The sequence below is a fragment of the Oculina patagonica genome, chromosome 3, assembly GCF_052425735.1.
Source record: "Oculina patagonica isolate OP01 chromosome 3, crgOcupat, whole genome shotgun sequence".
Lineage (NCBI taxonomy): Eukaryota > Metazoa > Cnidaria > Anthozoa > Scleractinia > Oculinidae > Oculina > Oculina patagonica.
Window position 1 is genome coordinate 25,915,097 of NC_135760.1, and position 20,308 is coordinate 25,935,404.

The 20,308-nt window shown below is 38.3% G+C and overlaps 2 protein-coding genes across 2 annotated transcripts; both read right to left on the reverse strand.

The window, feature by feature from the left end:
- Window positions 1-5,530: 5,530 nt before the first annotated feature.
- LOC144647286 (protein phosphatase PTC7 homolog) lies at window positions 5,531-14,424 on the reverse strand. The gene is made up of 5 exons (XM_078507069.1): window positions 14,076-14,424; window positions 9,536-9,715; window positions 8,935-9,133; window positions 8,176-8,299; window positions 5,531-7,642 (listed from the first exon to the last, which is right to left on the reverse strand). Exons 1-5 carry the CDS (start codon window positions 14,287-14,289, stop codon window positions 7,442-7,444), a joined length of 918 nt encoding a protein of 305 aa, XP_078363195.1. The 5' UTR covers window positions 14,290-14,424; the 3' UTR covers window positions 5,531-7,441.
- Window positions 14,425-16,874: 2,450 nt separating this feature from the next.
- LOC144647230 (lysosome membrane protein 2-like) lies at window positions 16,875-19,945 on the reverse strand. The gene has a single exon (XM_078507000.1). It carries the CDS (start codon window positions 19,360-19,362, stop codon window positions 17,806-17,808), a length of 1,557 nt encoding a protein of 518 aa, XP_078363126.1. The 5' UTR covers window positions 19,363-19,945; the 3' UTR covers window positions 16,875-17,805.
- Between the last annotated feature and the right edge of the window lie 363 nt (window positions 19,946-20,308).

A 20,308-nucleotide genomic window follows, 5' to 3' on the forward strand; every position in this document is an offset into this window, starting at 1 on the left:
TTTTGTAATTGGCTCCAAAAATAAAATTTCAAAACAAGATGTCGTGCTTTTTGTCGCAAACGGGAAAGTGTAGCGATTCGCGAGGCGTTTCAGGTCTTTTCTGCTTGCTTCAGTGCGATGAATCGATAGACAGTCACCTCGCTTCTATACATTTATCGCAAGAGGACATCACAGAATGGCAAATAATCCTGGACAGAGCTGGCTTTTTCGATTTAGAGGAGTCGGTTGTCGCAAAAATGACCGTGTGCGCCAAGCATAGGCACACATATGGAAAGTTCTGGCGCCCAAGAACAGCTTGCCTATATCCAGCGCACCAAGGACGTCCACGAAGAAACCAGTAGGGGGCAAAGAGCCGATATTCCGTAAATCTGGAAATGTCAAAGGCTATTCAGAAGATGTACGGTGTTTTCGTTCAAGTCGGATCCGGTGCGTAGAGAATTGCCATACAGTTTCTTTTACATAAAACAGATTATAAAAATATTTTTCTTTTGCTTGAGAAGTTCATGCCGGTTCAATATTTTACTTGATCTGCTCTTCTTACATTTGTTGAGGAGGGAGAGTTATTTGCGCCCGCTAAATTCTTCTCAAGCCTTTGTCGGTACTTCCAGGTTACGCGGTTGGTTCATATTCTATAATTGCGCACTAAGACGTCATTGTTAGATAGCTTGTTTTGAATGCTGTTCAGACAAATACATGTTAAATAAATTATTTAAGAATTACGAAGTTAATAAGGGAAGGTTTTTTTTATAGCTGTTGAGATCCCTCCGGTCCTTTCTTAGTTTTTTTGCCTGATTTATGGGGGAGGGGGAGGGGGTGTAAATCCCAAAAGAAGGCAAAGGCCACCAAAAAATATCTTGTTAGGCTGTAAGAAAATACAAAAAACCAACATCTAAAATTCATGCCTCCTCCTTCATCCCCCCGCCCTATAAAAAATCTAACAGTCCTTACGCTATCAGCCTTGACTAATCAGACTATTCGGTTCCTATTGTCCCTTGTCTCTACTAAGTGTACTTATTACTAAGTATTTCTACTTAGGGCCTATTTACAAGCAGGTAGGGTAACCCTGAGCGCTAGGGTTACCCTAGCGCCTTGTAAACGCTCTGCTAGGGATAACTCACCTACCCGGAACAACTTTATTTGAGCTCCAAGAAGCCAAATTTGTTTAAAAATACCGACAAGCCATAAGGTGCGTTTGTTCGAAATATTTAAACTTGAACCTCCTTTTAAATACCTAAATAACCGATATCCCTACGCTTTCATTTACCTCAACTTGTGAGAATCCTACTCTTATATACCTAAAGCATGAAAAAGGTACCCCTTTCGGACGGAGCCTCCCTGTTTAGGCCATTATGGGGGTAACCCCTCCCCCCTGAGGGGGGTAAGAGACGTTCCTGGTTATAAGCTTAGAGGTAGTTGTGCAAACTGAAATTTGTTTAAGGCGTGGTAGCACATCTAAAAATGAAAACTGAATGGATAAGCAAAAAGTCGAAAGAAACTAGACGAAGAACCAGGCGATTAGTTTTGAACAGATTAGTTATGATTTTTTGGCCGTGTCACGCTAGTTTCCGTTTTGGCCGATTGATCTAAATTTGAGTCAAGAAAACAGACAAGTGCTTTTTTGAGTAGAGATTTTCTATGAAAAGTATTTTATTTGCAATGAGAAAGTGATTTTTTTTTCTTTTTTTTGGAAAAGAATGATATAATCTCAAGGTGTAGTAAGTTGTACCGTGTAGTGGCAACAGGGATCAGAGACGTTTCTTGTTATAAGCTTAGAGGTAGTTGTGCAAACTGAAATTTGTATAAGGTGTGGTAGCACATCTAAACATGAAAACCAAATGGATAAGCAAAAAAGTCGAACGAGCATAGATAAAGAACCACGCGATCGCGATTAGTTCTGGCTGTGTCACGTCAGTTTCCGTTTTGTCACGGTAAAACTCGCCCCAGTGATCTATAAAGTTCGGTGTCTGACATTTGCAGAATGCAGAACGCAGAATGCAGAATGCAGAATGCAGACGAAGAGAATATATTGTGTTACCTTTACCATTATTGAAAGCTAACCGTAAACAGGCTAACCGGAGTGTATAGTAGGCTAACCGGAGTGCGTAGTAGGCTAACCGGAGTGAACTTATCACTCGGGTTAGCCTACTACACGCTCCGGTTAGCCTACTATTCACTCCCGTTAGCCTACTATTCACTCCGGTTAGCCTAAATAGCACTTCGGTTAGCCTGTTTACGGTTAGCTTTCAATAATGGTAAAGGTAACACAATATATTCTCTTAGTCTGCATTCTGCATTCTGCATTCTGCAAATGTCAGACACCGTATAAAGTTTTAGTCAAGGAAACAGACTTGAAAGTATTTTTTTCAGTAGAGTATTTCTATGAAAAGTATTTCATTTGCAATGAAGCAGCGTTTTTCTTTCCTTTTACGGAGGAGAATATATCTCGAGCAGTGGGATGATGATTGGACGTCGATATTCACGGGTTTGCGAGTATAAGATGTGTGTAAACAAAATTAAGTTCGCACGAGCGAGCTTTTGTGTTAAAATAACTTACTGATACACAGAGTAATACTAAAATTTACTGATGTCTGTGTATGTAACAAAGAAGTTAAAAACGAAATTCATTAGGAAGAAAGGCAATAAGGGCCACAAAGTACCGTCCTCAGCTACCTGCTCAGCTACGGTAACAGAATAAATTATTTTTTTAACTTCGTACATTGATGTCAGTAATTAAATTAAAATGTCACGAATCCTAGATTTCAATGTGTGGTTTTAAAATTGAACTTATTACATACTGAGAAAACGTTCAGATTCCAAAAGTAACAAAACTATTAACTCAACAATAGAAAGCAGCAAAACCTAAGAGTACACAATCCAACTATTAAGTTTACCTGACCAAGTTCAGCAGACAGCGAAACTGCATAATTAATTCGTAACAAATTCAAAGTTCCAGGACGAATAATTCGCCGTTTTTAACCGCTTAAAACGTTTGCAAGTGATCGTTCTGTGAAATGACCTGTATTTTTGACTTGCAGTGCTGTAAGTCAACGATTAAACCGTTTTTGTTAAAAACAACCGTTGCTCGGTTTACAACCTCATTTGCATAACGTGTATGAAAAATTCGCTTAAAACACGAAAAGTTGGAAGTCGCTGTGACGAAAGAAGGTAAGAAGTGCAAGGTATTTTTAGATTTCTGTGCTCCCTGGCATCCATTTAGTAGAATTCAAGTGGAATTTAGAATGGTCTGGTCTGGACTTGGAAAACAAAAGCCAGCAAAGTCAGGGTACATTGGCATGTTTATAAAAAGTGATCTGACGGATGTTGAGACATAAATTTTTCCAAACCTGAAAATTAAAAAAAATATTAAAACAAACATGTTTTCACAACCCTTTAAGGACCACCTTTCATGGGATTATAATAGTTTTCTATTGCGGTCGGCGGTTTTTGTGTGCCGAGCTCGTCAACTTGTGCAGTTTTTCGTTGTAGCGACCATCAAAATTTAGCCTTTTAGTCGCCTTGGCTGTTATAGGCTCTGAAAAAAAACATTTTAACGTATTTCAAAAAACTAATGCAGTTACATTTACTTATAAACCAAGATAGTTCACTGGGCAAAGTCTGAAGGAAAACTTTCTTCCGACCCGAAATGCGATGGTCCGCTTTAAAGGACATCGCCACTTAAGAGCCATCAAAGGTAAAGCTCGGGTTATGATGGAAAAAGAGCTCTACAAATCGACATTAAGCATTAAAAATTGCTTTGGTCAAGGTGTCTGACTCATGCATCGCCGAAATATAAACTATAACAAGCTGGCGACCGGCAAACCGTACCATTTCAGGTATCATTATCATGAACGACTACGAAAAAATATAATATCAGCAAGGCAACAAGAGAAAAAAAACTTACCGAAATATCACTGAATGGCGACGTTCACACATTGACTAAGTGGTACGCTTACGTTAATTGCCAAAACAGCAATTGCGCGGCTGTTTTAGGCTAGCAAAAATTTGTAACCATTTGTAATTGTATGTTTTGTACTTTGTGTTGTGGATGAATAAAAAAAAAAACATAAATAAATAAAAAAAAGTGGTACGCTCGCGTCTCACTGTGATGGTTTGGCGCCGATTTTTCACATTCATTGACGTCATGCCCCCCGCAGATCGCTGTTCCAATTCACGTTTGGCTGTTCAACTTGCAGTTTGTATTTTTGGTGGTTTCGGCGCCAGACCATTCGATGTCACGCTGAACCATGCAACTCAATGATGCTAGACTATTTGGTGAAAAGCTGTTCCAATAATGCATCGCTAAGCTGCTCGAAACTAAACCAAACCATTTTGTGATATGCTATACCATTTAACGCAAGGCTATACCGTTTCATGCTACGCTAGACCATTTGATGTCATGCTACGCTATTTCACACAACGCTGTGTCATTTGATGTCACGCTAGACCGTTCAAAAATAGACTGTGCTGTTGCAACATTGAATGCTAGCCCATTTTTGGTTTCCCTAGACCATTTCTCTTTATCTTATACTGTTTTACAAGCAAGAGCTAAGCTACTCGCATTTAGGCTAGTTTATTTCACGATGTCATGATCCAATTCAACACAGGCGCCATCACCGTTCATAACTTGGCTAAACAATTTCTTTATTGGCTATACCACTCTGCAACTGATCCCTAGACCATTTATATGTTTACTGATCTATTTGAAATCCTTGTATTTTTGGTGGTAACGGCCGCCCATAGCAAAGTCTTTCAGAATCACACAGCCTCCCAACATTGCAGCTTTACAACCTTACAGTCTTACAGCCTCGGCCGAGTGGTTGTGTAAAACAACATTTTGCTGTTTATTTGTATGAAACTGGCCTTACAAATCGTAACAAAACGACAATGCGCTGTGATCCGAGTGTTATGGCACCGCGTTGTGAATACCAGCATCCTGACAGAAAGGGGAGGGGGACAAACACCATTATAAAATTACTGCACTGCTAATCCCCTTTCCCCCGGCACGGGAAAAATGTCCCCGTACTGATCCCAGGCAACGTTTGGCGTAACTGTAGTTCTGTCTGGATTTGACAAAGCGCGGAGTCCGGGATCCGTGCTTGAAGGCCAACGCAGTCGACCTTCGTGGGCAGGTAGCCCGGGCCCTGACCTAACAACCCTAGGGAGCCCTGGGTCAGCTGTTGGATTGCAATCCGGCTGTGGGACATGCTAAAGTCAGCTTTTTGGCTTGTTTCCGCAAGACTTTGCTTTGGAATGTGGCCAGGACTGCTCCCTGCTTTTGGTTTTCTGGGGGCTGGGCACTTATTTAAAGTGCTCTCAGAGGCCTTGAGGCAGAGCTGTGACCGGGCTCTCAAACCCACAAGGGGGAAGGAAAGGGAGGGCTAAGAGAGTCGCTGGCCCCTGTTTTCTTAAATCAGGACAGAGTTACACAAGACAAAATGAAAAAGCAACCGGAAATCACGTGGAAACTTGTTATAGCAAAGTTTCAAGAACTCAGAAGTCAAAGGTCGCTTGCCCTGCCACAAAACACCACTTTCTGTTCGAAGTTCTTTATTAAAACATTAATTAAATAATATTATAATTTTTTGTACAGAAGGTTTTCACTGAAATTAAGCCCTTAACCATTTAATATTCAAGATTTATTACTATAGCAAACAAGCTAAAACTACTGACTGGTACAAGTTGTTACAATAAATCTTCTATCACTTAACCCTTAAAAACTTAGATCCTCTTCTCATTTATTTACTACCAAAAGGTGAGAAGGTAGTCTGTCATCTCACATTGTATCAGTAATTAAGCTATTTGTGACTCAATAAATTATTCTATGTTATTTATTTGAACTTCAGCCAAACTACTGCAGTGACTCAAAGTTGTGAATAGTTTGTTATGACCATTTCCAACCCCTGCTTTTGCAAAACTTGTACAAATACTTTCAAGAATACATTCTTTACAGTAGTCAAGAAACATGCAGAAGTTTGACCAGTATTTTTATAAATCACAAAAACAAAACGTTATTTTCACTCATCAAACTGTGAGGGGGAGTCTGGAATTATATGTTCTTTTTACAACTTTAAACATGACTTGTTATTTAATTATATACAAAATAATGTATCCATTTTACCTTAGCTGTTTTTACAAAAAAATCCCACAACCTACCAAATAATTAATATTATCAAGAGCAGTTTTGCTATTAACTACTTTTTCATCATTTTTGTAAAAAAGCGTGAAACCCCAAGAAATTGCCTTAAACAAGTAGCTTGGATGCACTGATTTTTTACAATAATTTTTATGAACTGTGAAAAAATTCTGTTTTAAAATTACTGAAATAGATGGAAAGGATTGGAGTGCAAATGAATTTGTAACTCACTTGCACAGCCAATTTGAATGAATCTTGACTGATTCTATTGTACATGTATTGCTATGTTTGAAAAAAAATAATTATTATTTTTTATGGTATGAGAAAAAAGGGATTTTTGCTTTCCCTCCACTTCCTTGTATGCTATTTCACTTCTTAGCCAATCAGAAACCAGCTATAATTTTCTGGGATGGAGAAATCAGTGAATAATGTACAGTAGGGTTTGCATTCATTGACTGAGAAAGTTATGGTCTTCACACTACAAATACTTGTGTTGGCAAACTCAAGTTGGTAAACTGTTGGCAAACTGTTGGCGAGAATAGAGACAAGTTCTATTTGTCGTCAAGAGTTTGCAAACATGTTTGCCAACTGTGTCTGTTGTTGTGTCGTTCACACACACCAACTTGAGTTTGCCAACCCGTTCACCAACTTTAGTTTGGTGCATGAAGATTGCTTTACAGTTCAGCGTGCTCCACTTTCAAGAGTTACCGGTAGTTACTGCGACTACACAAAACATACTTCACCCGACAGAACTGAAGTATTGAAGTTGACAAGGAGCAAGTTGGAGATTTGAATATGTTTGGTAAAATAACCATAATTATTTTGGTTTTGTACCCAGCCAGTCTTTCATCTGATTGCTAATGAAATTAGATGATGCAAAACTGAAACCAAAAAAAAAATGCAAGCCTCAAACATCAACAGTTGACAAAATTCTGGCTTGTGGTGAATATGCACGTATTAAGCACAATGTGCAAGGTCTGTGCTGAGTGACCAAAAAGCAAAAAAACAAAAATATTAACTCACTTCAGGTAATTTCATTTATGGCTCACAACTAAACTTTATATGAATGTAAAAAAGAAAGTTAAAAAATGTTTTGCATTCATAAATAACAAAACTTGTTGAATAATGTGTGCTACATGAGAATAACTGACATGCTGAGACCAGAAAAAGGAAGGCAGACCACAGAGAGCTTTCCAGTCCATACACTTCCTTAACATGTGAAATGATGAGTGCCTTCATGTATAGGGCCTTATGAGCTGTATGTCATACATGGTGTATGATTAACTCTTGTTCAATGCCCCCTTATTATCAAGTGTCTAAATCTTCTCCCATCTCGGACACTACAGCTATAAGGACTGTAATGTCGTCCGGTTTCCCACCAGTGATGTTAATGCCTTCACATCTAGCTTGCTCGGCAAATGGTGACAAATAATGTGGATCATATGAATGGGTTCTCGCTAAATGTGCTAGTGAATCAGTTATATGTTGTATACTTTCTGTGCTGTGATCCTGAAAAAAAGAAGAACAGAACACAAATTCAGTATCACAAGGCATCTGTTCAGGGTTCAGTTGGGCACATGCTGTGTGAAGCCTGCAGCACTTAGAGCACTGTATTTGCTTTAAATCAACCCTCCAAGTTTATTTTCTTCCTTAGTGGCCATTTGGCCACCGACTGCTCAAGTTTAGTCGCTAGTGAAAAATTTTAGTCGCTAAATTAAGCTCACGCTTCCAATCCTTCTTCTCAATTTCAGCCGCCAGGCTGGCCACTTTGGTTCCAGTAGAGTCGCCAGCTTCAAAATTTTAGTCGCCATGGCGACTTAAATGGTCTTAACTTGGAGGGTTGTAAATACTGGCCAGTGTATAACAGTGCTGATAAGAGAAGGCAAAGAATTGCTGAGAAGGCAGCTTCCTGTTGAAGGGTGGTATTCTGACCCATGGATCGGTAGTAAAGGTATGTATTGCTATTATGCAATTCGGGTATTGATTTTGAGCTATCTAGTCTTAAAACAGAGAATGGAAATTATTTAACATTTCTAGCGCACCTCTAGCTGTGACAGCTCCTTGAGTATTCGTTCAGTAGAAACATTATCAAACAAGCCATCAGTGGCCAAAACAATCAAATCTCCCAATTCCACACTGAAGGATGTACTCTCTGCTTCATCCAAACTGTAAAAAAAAAAAAAAAAAAAAAAAAAAATATGTAGTTGTTTATTCCATGATATGGTTATAAATAATCTATCAATGTTTAAACCTTTGATTTTCTAGTGTCAGGCCTTAATTATAAATTTTAACTTGTTAATTCTAATGTAATATTTTCATGTAAATCACTGGTAATTTATCTGTTTTTCCTAAGTCAGTTTCTTTGTTTGATTGTTTGTTAATGTAATTATTTTTTAATTTTAAAATGTTATTGACTTAATTGTTTGTTTAGTGTCATTACCCGCCCCGACAAGCTGTTGCTATTTTGCTGGTACCGGTAGTAACAAATTAATATGTCATGAAATATAATGTATGAATAAATTAAGTAAAATGAAAGTTATTTGTTACAATTAAACTATAATTTTTCCAGATATAGTTAATAAATTATTAGTTCAAACCTATCAATGTTCAAATGCTTTCAAAAATCAGTAGTGAAAAAGTAGCTCAAATTTAAGTTATGACTTGTGCGAGGAAAATTGTGAACTTTGACTTAATTCTGCCTCCAGTGAAATTCAAGAAAGGCGATGATGTCTGGGCTTACATGTAAGGAGAACTCTGGGGCTGTAATCCCCCCCCCCCCTGACCTAATCTACTATACATACCTATCCTGTATAACAGTCCCAGCTTGTCCTGGTGGTGGTATTGCAAGCTGATACGGAGTATTGAAATAATGCTGCATTTCAGATGACTGGTGTACCACTGAACCTTGACGAATCACCAGAAATCCAGAATCGCCAAGATTTGCCGAATGAAGTGTCTGGCTTTTCTTGTCTAGTACCATAATACAGGCTGTGCTACTACCTATTTCACCAAACAAATTGCAAAGCAAAATTAATAGCTGTCTGCAAAAAATTCTTAAAAGCAAACAAAAATTTGTTATGAAAATGAGAAAGGTCTTTGCCCTTCAATGATTGATAAAAAAGCAAAATCTCTATTAAACGACACTAATATTTAGCTGATGCTAGAGTTGCTTTCAGATATTGGTAAACCTTCAGAAACTCTGACACTTCTCTTATGGTTTCGAAACAATTTGCGTACATCTACGCTGCATACATATAACTATCTAAAATGTATATTACACATTCACCACTTTTTAAAAAGATATATTTATTCTTTTTTATTAAAACAAGACATCATACAAAAATGTATAAAACTCTTATTAGGATCTACTTTATGAAAAAAATTAAGTAAAATTTCACTTACCAAACAGTGGCTCTTTGTGCTCTGTAAGCTCTTGAAATCCTGCTTTAATTACACTAATAGGAGATGGTGTCTCAAGTCCTCCTTCCATTACAAATCTCCTACAGCTTTCCATTAGTGCACTTGAGAAGAGGGAGGAGTCAATTCCATAATGTCGCCAACCACCAACTCCATCAGCAACTCCTAAATCAACAATGAAACAACAAAAAAGTTATGTAAGATGATGAGAAGTTAACCTCAAATATACACTGCAATAGAGGGATACATGTGAGGGACAAGCCAATTACAGGGAAGCATATCTGGGCAATAACAACAAATTCAGAAAATTACAGAAATTTTTATATAGGTCTGCCACACTTAGGCATTGGCATACCAAAGTGGCACACCAATATGACAGCCAGTAAGGTCTTCAAAAAACAGATTTTGCTACCAGTGACCCATGTTTTCACTTAAGAATGCTTTAGTTACTCTGAATAGTATATCTGGAAGTATTTAAAGTGGCAAAGATATTGGTTTCTGGGCTGCCACAAATTTCAAAATATTTTATCTCCAAAACGAAGCACTCTACATAGACAAAATTCTTCCCAGTAACTAGTGACACTGATGTTAAGAACATGCTAAAAGAACAGCCCGACAGAGTCAATAATTGTAATTGATTGTAGAGTTTTTAATAATTGTATAATTGTAATTAATTGTAGAGTTTTTAAATTCGTGATTAACTTAATTAGAACGTACTAGTATTAATTTTAATTTTTAGTAGAATGGAATATTATTGATTTTAGTAGCATATAATCTTCGAAAAGCCCCCATGGGGAAAGATAATAAAGTATGTATCAATAGTTTAAGATTTAGAACTTTGATAATGTCAGGTGAAAACAATCTATTAACAAGGCTGCAAATAACAGCTGGTCATCAGACAATAATCCAGGGATGTAGTTAAGAAAACACTAAGCCAGCTCATCAACAAGCCCAGCTGGCTTTTCTGGCCTTGGCAGCTCTAAAAGTTTACCTAAGTCTTTGTTTTCATGTGAAATTTCAGCCGGATTCAAGTTCTCTTTCAGCCGGTGAAAATTAGCCAGCAGCCGGCCCTTAGCTACCACACTGATAACCGTCTAGTAGTTTGGCATTTTGACTGGTGAAAGTTTGGACTGACCAGACAAATTAACCAGGGACAATCTCAGGAAATTCTCTTAATGTTTGACTCAGTGGGACAGGGACAACTACACTTTAAGATGTCTCATGATGCCAGGAATAAGACATAATGTAAAAGCATTTTTTTTACATAAACAATCAAACAGTAGTCATTAAAATAGCACTTATGTCCAGGATTGAATGCAAGTATTGTTTGTTAAGTATTTCATGTTTGACTGTATTAATTACAGAAATTTCCATAAATTACTTCATAGTTCACAGTATTTGGTGTGTCTTGGTGAACTTTTGTTAATGAGGACACTTTGGAATGCCTGTCATGAGGAATGTGCATCTCTAGCTCCGGACAACGCACCCAGAGAAAAAAATTATTTGCAGGCTTGTCAGAACACAAATAAAAATGTCTCATATATAAGGCATTACTTCATTTTCTTTCCCAAAACCTGACTTTAAACCTAAATTTTATCCCTGCATGGCCTGTCAGAAGGCAAATAAAAGTCATATAAGGCTATTTTCTTTCCACCTGACTTAGTGCGGATGACTCTGTCTTCAGGAAACTTTACACTTTCTCGAAATTACACTCACACTAGCGTACACTCACTAGAGATTATAAAAATTTGATGGCATATTCAAATATGCTTAGTGCGTGCAAATTTGTAACAAAAATCATTTCACTCTGACGAAGATGGACAGAGGCCCCTGAAAATTTAGTGACATTTAACATTTAGATCGGATGAATTCTAATTTGTCTAAGAACAATCCGTCTACCGAGCGCCACAGGCAACGTGTTTTCAAAAAACTTGTTAACCAAGTCTTCTAGAGCACAAATACCATGAGATATTTGTACTTGTTTTTCATTCCTTGTACTCTATTGAGTGTAGCTGGATAAAAGAATCTAACACAGGGTGTATCAAAAGTCACATATGGGAACCAAAGCAGTGTCATTTATTCTGGGCTAGAAGATTCAAACTTTCATTAGTCAGCTCATTTGGGAACTAAGTCTAATGACTGTATTGGTTTTGTATGTGAGGGTAAGTGACCACTATAATAGTGGATCTGGGTGAGTTGAAAACACTGACCCCTGGTCCATAGACTAGAGTAGTCCGTAGGGGTAGTCCAAAGGGGTAGTCGTAGAGTAGCCTAGCTGCAGAGTAGTCCGTAGGGTAGTCCGCAGAGTAGAGGTCAGTAGGTAGTCTGCGGACCGGGGGATCAGTGTTTTCAACTCACCCAGTGGATCTTGCTATAGACAAGGTCTGAAAGTGCATTTTTGACAACCTATACCAGTAAAATGTTCTGCTGTAAGAAAGATAGACTTTCTACCAGTTGTTCTTCAATGCTTAGTTAAGTTTACGCAAAGGCAAAGTTAGGACAAAGGGAACTTTTTACTCTGATGAAACGAAAATTATGGGGAAAATAATCATTGAAAGGACTTTGCAAAAGTCTACCATTTGAAATGAGTGCAAAAAGCAAACTACTTGCAGTCTATTATAAAAAAAAAACCAATAATAATTGAGTTTTACATGTCGAGTACTGTCAGTTTTGTTTTAATTTATGAAAAAAACAATTAAGTCAAATAAGCAGAAGAGGAAGGCTTTACAAAGAGACATTTATTCCTCGCGAAGCGAGGCCGAAGGCCGAGCGTAGCGGGGTGTATAATTTTGTCCCTCAAAGGGATCAGGCGGGATGAAATCTCGTGTGGAGTTTACGGTCATATATATTTCTATATATATTTGTGAGCTTGGTGTGTGGCGGAAATGACGTCACACGGCCGCCGCGCGCTGGTGGCCTAATGGTAAGGCGTCGAACTTGAAATCAGATCTTCGGACCTGAGGTCGGGGGTTCGAATCCGGCTAGGGTTTTTTTTTTCTTTTTTTTTTCTTTTTTTTTTGTGGGTTCGAATCCTGAGCCTTTCATTTTTATCGTTTTTCTTTTCGGATTAAAATAACATTGATTTCCATATAATACTCCCTCAACGCTAATAAACCTTTCGTCGCCATCAGGGGCGCGCGGGCGGAGGCTTCGAATCCTCCTGCCGTTCGTTCTTCTTTTCTTTTATGCCATCAAATAAATGTCCAAAATGCGACTATCCAATAATTTGTCGATGATTTTGAAAATAGCCTGCGCTTCCCAACGCTTTAGACCTCTTTACGAACCAGACAAAGCCACCATCTTTAAAGCGGAGTAGACCCTGGGAACGAGGGTGTCGCGGCCATGCCCGTTGAAATAAAATTTCTAACAAATATATCTTTCTGCCTACTGTGGAAAATTGAATATGTACAATTCAATTAATGTTCAACTTCAAATAATCCACTCCTTATTTATAACACCCCCCCCCCCACCCCCCTCACCAACCCAGAGCTTCGCGAGGCCCTGCGAGTCACATATTACTAGTAATTTAAGGAAGTGTGCAGAGGCTATGACCTGGGCAAACAGGCAACCACGACAAGTCAACACAGAAAAGTGATATAATTAGTGAAAGCTTTTGTAGAAGAGCCAATTTGTTGTACACGTATTTTAGAACAACAAATGGGAACAAGTCCTGGTATTGTCTGCATAACCATATGTATAAGGGTCGCAAGACAACAAAAGCAGGCAAAATAAAAATTGTATGAAATTATTTCATTAAAGTAGAGTGTTCCAATTAAAGATTAAATTGTCAGACTGAACACAGGCCAATATTAAATTAACAATATGAACACAAAAAATGCCTGCATTTTTGTAGAATAATTTTCATAGGAGAAACATTGCATTTTCCCATGAAATATTTTAACTGTCTTGGCTAGGGGGAGAAAACATTTTCCACAACACTTAACTTTCCTTCTGATGTTTTAAATAAGGTAGAGCATGTTAATTAAATTTTAGCAAAATTGAATATACAAATAAAAACTAAGACCACTGTTAGTAGATCATGTAATCAGAAAATTAATAAAAACAGACTGTACAGTACAGTAAATTTAGTCTTTTGAAAATGGCAGTATTTTAGAAAATTGTATATGCTAATTTCTTACTTTTAGAGTTCCTTAAATGCTGTTAAATGTAGGCTCAATAAAACTACGGGAGATCGGGCTCACACTACGAACACATTGGTTTGTTTTCTTCTACAAAACGAACCCAATTAACCACAGACTAGATATAGCGGTTTTGTGAAAGTGCAAAAATCCCAAAGCATATTTAATATTCACCGAAGTCTTCAATGTAATACCATATCATATCAGAATATGAGGCAAAGTTATTCCGAACTCATGGTAAAGGTCTTCAATTTTGACTTTTGAACCGATAACATCTTAAAATTTCTCGTGTTTACAAAGATCTCCGGTGTTACATAAGCCAAGTTTACCATTTCCCAAAGACATAATCATTTACCGAACATAATAAGATTGGAAACAGATCTCACCTAAGACGTCAGAGGCACTATTTCTGGCTATGAAGAAGGCATCTTCCCCGTAAACGAACTTGCTTTTCGCCGGCGTAAAATCCTTCGAAAAACCACAACACGCCGTGATAAGCTGGAGCTTCGAGGCGTTCTGCCGCTTCAGCAACGGCGCTACAAGTTGCTTCGCGTGAGAAGCAATCAAACGGCCATAGACAACTGCAGTTTGCATAGCCATTGCTTGTACATTTGTTGGAGGTCTTAATTTCACATTGTGGCAGAACGGAAATAACCAAATAACTATATACCGCCTCTTCAATATACAGACCGAGCTGAACTCTGAACCGACATGTTGTTTTACCCACAATGCTGTTCGAGTTTAAATGACGTCATTTGCGGTGAAAGCTAAAAACAACACCACTTCCGTTTCATCTGAAGGCGAAGAGAAAATCAAGAAAATCGAAAATCTTTTCATTTTCTTGATGTTTTTTGCTGATTTAATTTTGGTGAAGTTGTGTTAGCTATTCCAGCTTAAATCTCAGCATAAAAGTGGGGAAAGCTTCTGAAAAGTGGGGCAAATGCAAATCAGGTAATATAGGGATAAAATACAGAGATCTACAGAGGGAGAAAACATCAGAAATGATAACACTGATCTGGCAGACTGGTATCTGTGATATCAGACTGGTATCCCTGTTGTCAGACTCATCACTATAGACCATTGAGCAAAGGGGGAAATCAATGATTTTGTTCTCACTTGTCTTAGGGTGGTCTGAAGACAGAATACCAATATTCTTAGCCGTCAGAAAGAAAATAAAAAACAGTATCACATGCTGTGTTTGCAGTTTAGACTGATCAGGAATGAAAAATGCTCTCTTTTAGGGGCCAAAAAAGCTTGAACCCCCTCCCCTCTCCGGGCACACAGCCATTTCCAGGTGACAAATAATTCTTGTTAGGTTGGCATTATATTTATCCCCTGCCCTGTAGTTGTACAGAGCAAAGCTGGGAAAAAAAACTATACTGGCAAAGTCTTTTAGCAACATAACCTAAAAATTCTACAGCCACATCAATGCCTGATTGCCTCTATGGTGCGCGCCTGCAGGGAATAATGGTACCAGTAGTTGTATCCATCAAACCATATGTGCAAGACTTAGCAATGATGAATACAACCACCATGATTCCCTGCAGGCACGCACCATAGAGGGAATCTGCCATTTTGTCAGAAAACTTTATTAGCCTATGATATAAGCTGATGCTACTGATAGAGCCCAGGCTGGCTCAAAAGCTAAGCCTCCTTCCCAGGGTCTCTCTTCTTCCCACAGCCCTGAAGCAAATTATAGTTTTTAGTCACATGTCCAGTTGCCAAACATAAACTCTTAAAATGAATATACAGTTGAATCTCGATAACTCGAACCTTCAAGTGAAAACGAAAAAGGTTCAAGTTTTCGGGAGTAAGAGTTATCGGGATTCAACTGTAACAAATCTCTGTTTTGTTTATCTTTGACAACTTCAAAGTAAGGCCTGATGGTCAGGCATTAGAACAAGAGAGAGCTTGGGATTAAATTGTTATTTATCAAAAGTAATTTTATTGTCATTTTATTATTAAGTAGCCTCAAACCAACATGATGTAAACAAAGTCTAAAAATAGCTTGTTCATGTGCAGTCCTAAGTGCATACTTATTCAAAAATAATTATTTCAATATGACATATTTTACAGTGCACCTAACACTAGACTCTCTGAGAAACACATGTTCAAAACTTAAGGTTTTAAATACAAGTGCTTCTAAGAAACTAATAAATTCTTATAAATTGAATTGCATTGTGCCTTGACTGGGCTATGTATATAAATTGGGTAATTCATTCACATCTCAGCAAATAAATACTACCTAATTTTATTTTTTTAAGAAAGCATAAATTATTTTAAATTTTTTATCTTTGATTTATTGTAAACCTAACATTGTTTTCTGAGGTACAAAATTAATGTCATCTGAGATCTCAATATTATCAGTGATTGTCAGACACTGTTCAACATCATTAAAACATCAGTTTTGTCAGATTTTACCATCAAAATAATATCGTAATATCTGAACATGCAAATAATTTGTGTTCTGAGAACTTGGCGAGTATCTGTTGCTTCCCATGACCATCACATGATCATATCAATCATAACGAAAATTACAAATTATAAAGCCTTAGGTTGTTTAATAATAGAAAATAAAAAAGCATAGCAAATTTACCAAGCAGTGAAAATTGTAGTGATGATTTTGAAACTGCCAAGTGCTGTGCACTAATTAGCTACATACAAAATTTTTCAACAGAAGAAATAAAGGAGGTTTGATCATGACTGGACTGCAAACCCTTTATATTTCCTCTTCCAATTTTATTGGATTAATGTCAGGAAAATCCCAGATGATTATAAATTTTGTCATTTCCTGATGGCACCAGTTGATTCCAATATATTAATTTCATAAAAATAAGATGATTGGGAATGATTGCCATTCATTGAATTCAAAGTTTGCATAAATTGGCAACATGTCTGCAAAAAGGGGAATGCTTCCTGTTTTCCCCATTTTGTTAAATTTTCCAGTATGGATGGGGAGTTTTTTTCTGTGTTTTCAAAATTTAGGACTGTTTGGGAAAGTCAGTGAATGATGAAACCTTGTTTGCCTAGGAATTTATGGCAAAACTATGAATACTTAGGCTTTACTACTAATTTCTTTAAAGGTCAAATGAACAGAAATTTCAAAATCATTTTATTCACCAATTTAAATTTCTTTTTTAGAAAATTAAAAAATTTTTTTTTAGAAAAAAAATTTTTCTTTAAAGGTATCTGCATGTGCACGTGGGGGGACATGTCGCAGTGACATGTTGTTACTAGCGACATGTAGTAACAACAAAACCATGTGTTAATCACACCGAGGGGACATGTAACACGGCGTGTAAAGGGGACAAGTAGCAGCAACAAAACCACAATATGAACACATGCAAGAAAATGTAGCGGGGACATGCGGACATGTCGCAGGCACACACCCCCCTTGTGCGTGCTGATAGTTTCTGGCTTTTGCAACAGGAATTCCTGCAATATTTTGTCCCTGCGATATGTTGCACGTAGTTCAAAGAATTGAAATCTGTGCAACACGTCGCACATGTTACAAGCACAAAACTCCTGCAAAATTTGTATTGCGTGAGCCACAAACTATCAGTACGCACAAGGATGTGTCGCTGCAACATGTCCCTGGGACATGTTTCCGCTACATTTCCTTGTGTGTGAACGTATTGTGATTTTGTTGCTGCTACATGTCTTGCCACATGTCCGTGCTACATGTCCTCTCAGTGTGAACAACACATGATTTTGTTGTTGCTTTGTGTTGCTGTGACGTCCCCGGGTGTGCGGACATGGAGTGTGCCGTCACACACATGGAGTGCAGAACAGCAGAGAGTACAACATCAAGAGTACAGGGCTGCAAATAACAGTTGGCCTTCAGACATTGGCCGACCAAAAATTGCTTTTGTTCGACAAAATTCCAAGTGTGGACGGACATGATGTTTGGACAATTTTTTGATTGCAGTAATGATGAATAAAAATCTGTCCAACCACAATTTTGTTTTGTCCGACCAAGATGGTGTCTTAATTAGTAGGACATATGTCCTTTCAAGTCAAAAAAATTATTTGCAGCCCTGGATACGAGGTAAGGATCTTGACAAAGCGCGACTTTTGTCATTCTACGCCCCTCTCAGAGAAGCCAGTGTTTGTTCACTAAGAAGATAGGAGGGGCCTTCTTTCTGAATCATTATTAACCAATAACAAAAGCCTCAGTTTTTTGAGTTTCCTGTTGTGAACAATACGAACAATCAGCATGATGGATGCAATGACAATCAGCAGAGCCCCCAGCAAAACCAAACCAAGCTCAACTCCATGTACAATGGTAAACTTGGACAGAACTTCACTCTTTAACTTGTCAGCCGATGCTTTGTCGATTGTTGCAGTCTCATTGATGTACAAAACTGGGAAAAACATTTTTCTTATTCCGCTAGTCTGAGAGATTGAAGAGACAGGTTCAATCTTTACATTGATCTGCAAACGCTTGCTGCTTTTAACAGATATGCCAGTGTGTGGTTCTACATTAAGGAAGGTTCCGTGTTCCTCTCGATTTGGAGAGAGGCCATCGACTGGCTCAAGAAGAGATTTATCCCCTAAGTAGAAATGTGGAGCTGAAACAAAGAGAGGTATTGCTACACGTGATGGTGGCTGGCACACACTTACGTCTAATATACCAGAAGGGTAACACTTGGTGGTGCAAAATCCTTTATTGTCGGGATTGAGAGTAGCGTTGAGGAAGGCCTCTGCTGGGACGCAGAACTGAAGGGCTTCTATTCCTTGTACTTTAATCTTTGAGTTGTAGGTTAAGTACAGTGATCGGCATAGTTGAGTCACAAAAACGTACAATGTGTCATCTGAGCTTGTTTCAGGTGCAAATTGAGATCCATCTGTGCCATTGATCATGTTTGCATACCTGGTTTTCCATACTTTCAATTCCATCAGTCCCTTCCAATCCAGCCATTGCACTAGCATATTGATGTCCTTTTCGCCAGTAAACACGCTTGTGACACCATCATAACTGTTATTTTGCTGAAGGGCAATTATCGGGCTTATCTCAGGGAGATACTTCCGGAAAAATGACGGGAGATCGTTTCTCAAATTGTTGTACTCCACAAACATTGGATCAGGGTACCCCCAGAGCAAATCGTGCACTCGTCTTTTTGTAAAAAGTTGTTCACTGAAACCTTCAAAGAGTGCAGCAATGGCGGCACGCACAAATGCAGGTAGCTTTTCGGCTGTTTCAGCCAAAGTCACCAAAGGGATGTTAACTGTCGTAACAGTATCAGTGAAAGGATCACAAGAGTCGCAAGACGTTTCTGCATCGAACACGAACGACATTTTCTCGTTGTAAGTCACAGAAGCCGTGTTTGAATTCCATGTTATGTTCGTTTTCGGTCTGTGTTCCCTGTACGAATACGGTCCTTTCTGAACAAGATATGGCCGCTGGCCTTGCCTTGCTTCCATAGGATTCGCCACATCAAATACAAAGAATTGTAGGTAGATTGGCACGGATGGATCTTGCCATTGTTTAGAGACGTCGGTGTCCGGTTTGAGAACTAACTTCTCATTGATCTTGCTCTGAATCACACCATCCATCACAAAGTATAAAGTAACTCCTGCCACAGCAACCAGAATTCCAATAGTAAAAAGAACAGCAATTTTCTTGCCTCCGACAATACAGCTTCCTCCACTTCTCTCGTCGTCCCTTGCCATGGCTAGCTGGTTACGATTGCGTAATCGCTGAAATTCGTCGCAAAGTAAAAGGCACAGTGGCAAAAGGAACTGAAAAGGCGACTGCAAACGTTGTTAGGAATTGATATTGCCTAGTATTTATGCCACCGCAAAAACGACCACAAAAGAAAATCGTGACTCAGCGAACTGAAATTGAGAAGAGCTAATTCCATCTTGTGACTGCTGAAAAGCCGCAGGGTACGAAGTCTACGAAAAGTCACTTTGTATCATGTTTCTGTGCGGTTGTATAAACACGGGTATAAACATTGCAGCACTCGTCTGTACTTGCTATTAAGAAGAAGCCTCACAGGGCACTTTATGCTGTGATTTAAAAGCGGAGGATGGCGGCTAAAGCTTTAACAAAACATTTGAATGGAAAAATTGCCAGTGTCACGCCACATCACGCCACAAACTATCGTCACGTGGTGATGACGTCATCGCTCAAATTTGCAAACTACGATTATTTTTCCAACTTTATAACAGTAAACTTCAACCGTGTCAGTTTGTATCGCCTCTTTCGCATAAAGAAAAGATTTTTTGTTCATTTTATTCAAATAACTGAAACAACTTGTATCAATTTGTTGATGAAAAGGCAGTTTTGGAGTTCGTCTCAAAGTCCATTCTTGGACGGCGACCCCGTTCTTGGGCGCAGAAAAAAACTATTGTCCATAAAAAGTCTTAAATGCAAAATAAATATTCAAAATTAAGTCAGCGAGGAAACCTTATAATGGACCATGAACCGGAAAGTAACCGCGGAAGAAAAGATCAGTATTTTCGGACGGGATGTGACTTGAGCGAACGCGAATGGGTGGGGGTCAGAATTCAAATACCCATTCAGGTCATTCAGAAGGGTATCATACAAAACTTTCATTTGTGCAACACCTAAATTCATCAAATCCTGGTTTGCACAGTCCATAAAACCCATTGT

Excerpts from the sequence above, each read along its gene's own strand:
- LOC144647286 (XM_078507069.1), bottom strand. The coding sequence starts at position 14,289 with ATGGCTATGCAAACTGCAGTTGTCTATGGCCGTTTGATTGCTTCTCAC. Across the intron at positions 9,134-9,535 it reads GCACAAAGAGCCACTGTTTG|GTAGTAGCACAGCCTGTATT; the intron begins GTAAGTGAAATT and ends TTGGTGAAATAG. Across the intron at positions 7,643-8,175 it reads AGGAGCTGTCACAGCTAGAG|GATCACAGCACAGAAAGTAT; the intron begins GTGCGCTAGAAA and ends TCTTTTTTTCAG.
- LOC144647230 (XM_078507000.1), bottom strand. The coding sequence starts at position 19,362 with ATGGCAAGGGACGACGAGAGAAGTGGAGGAAGCTGTATTGTCGGAGGC.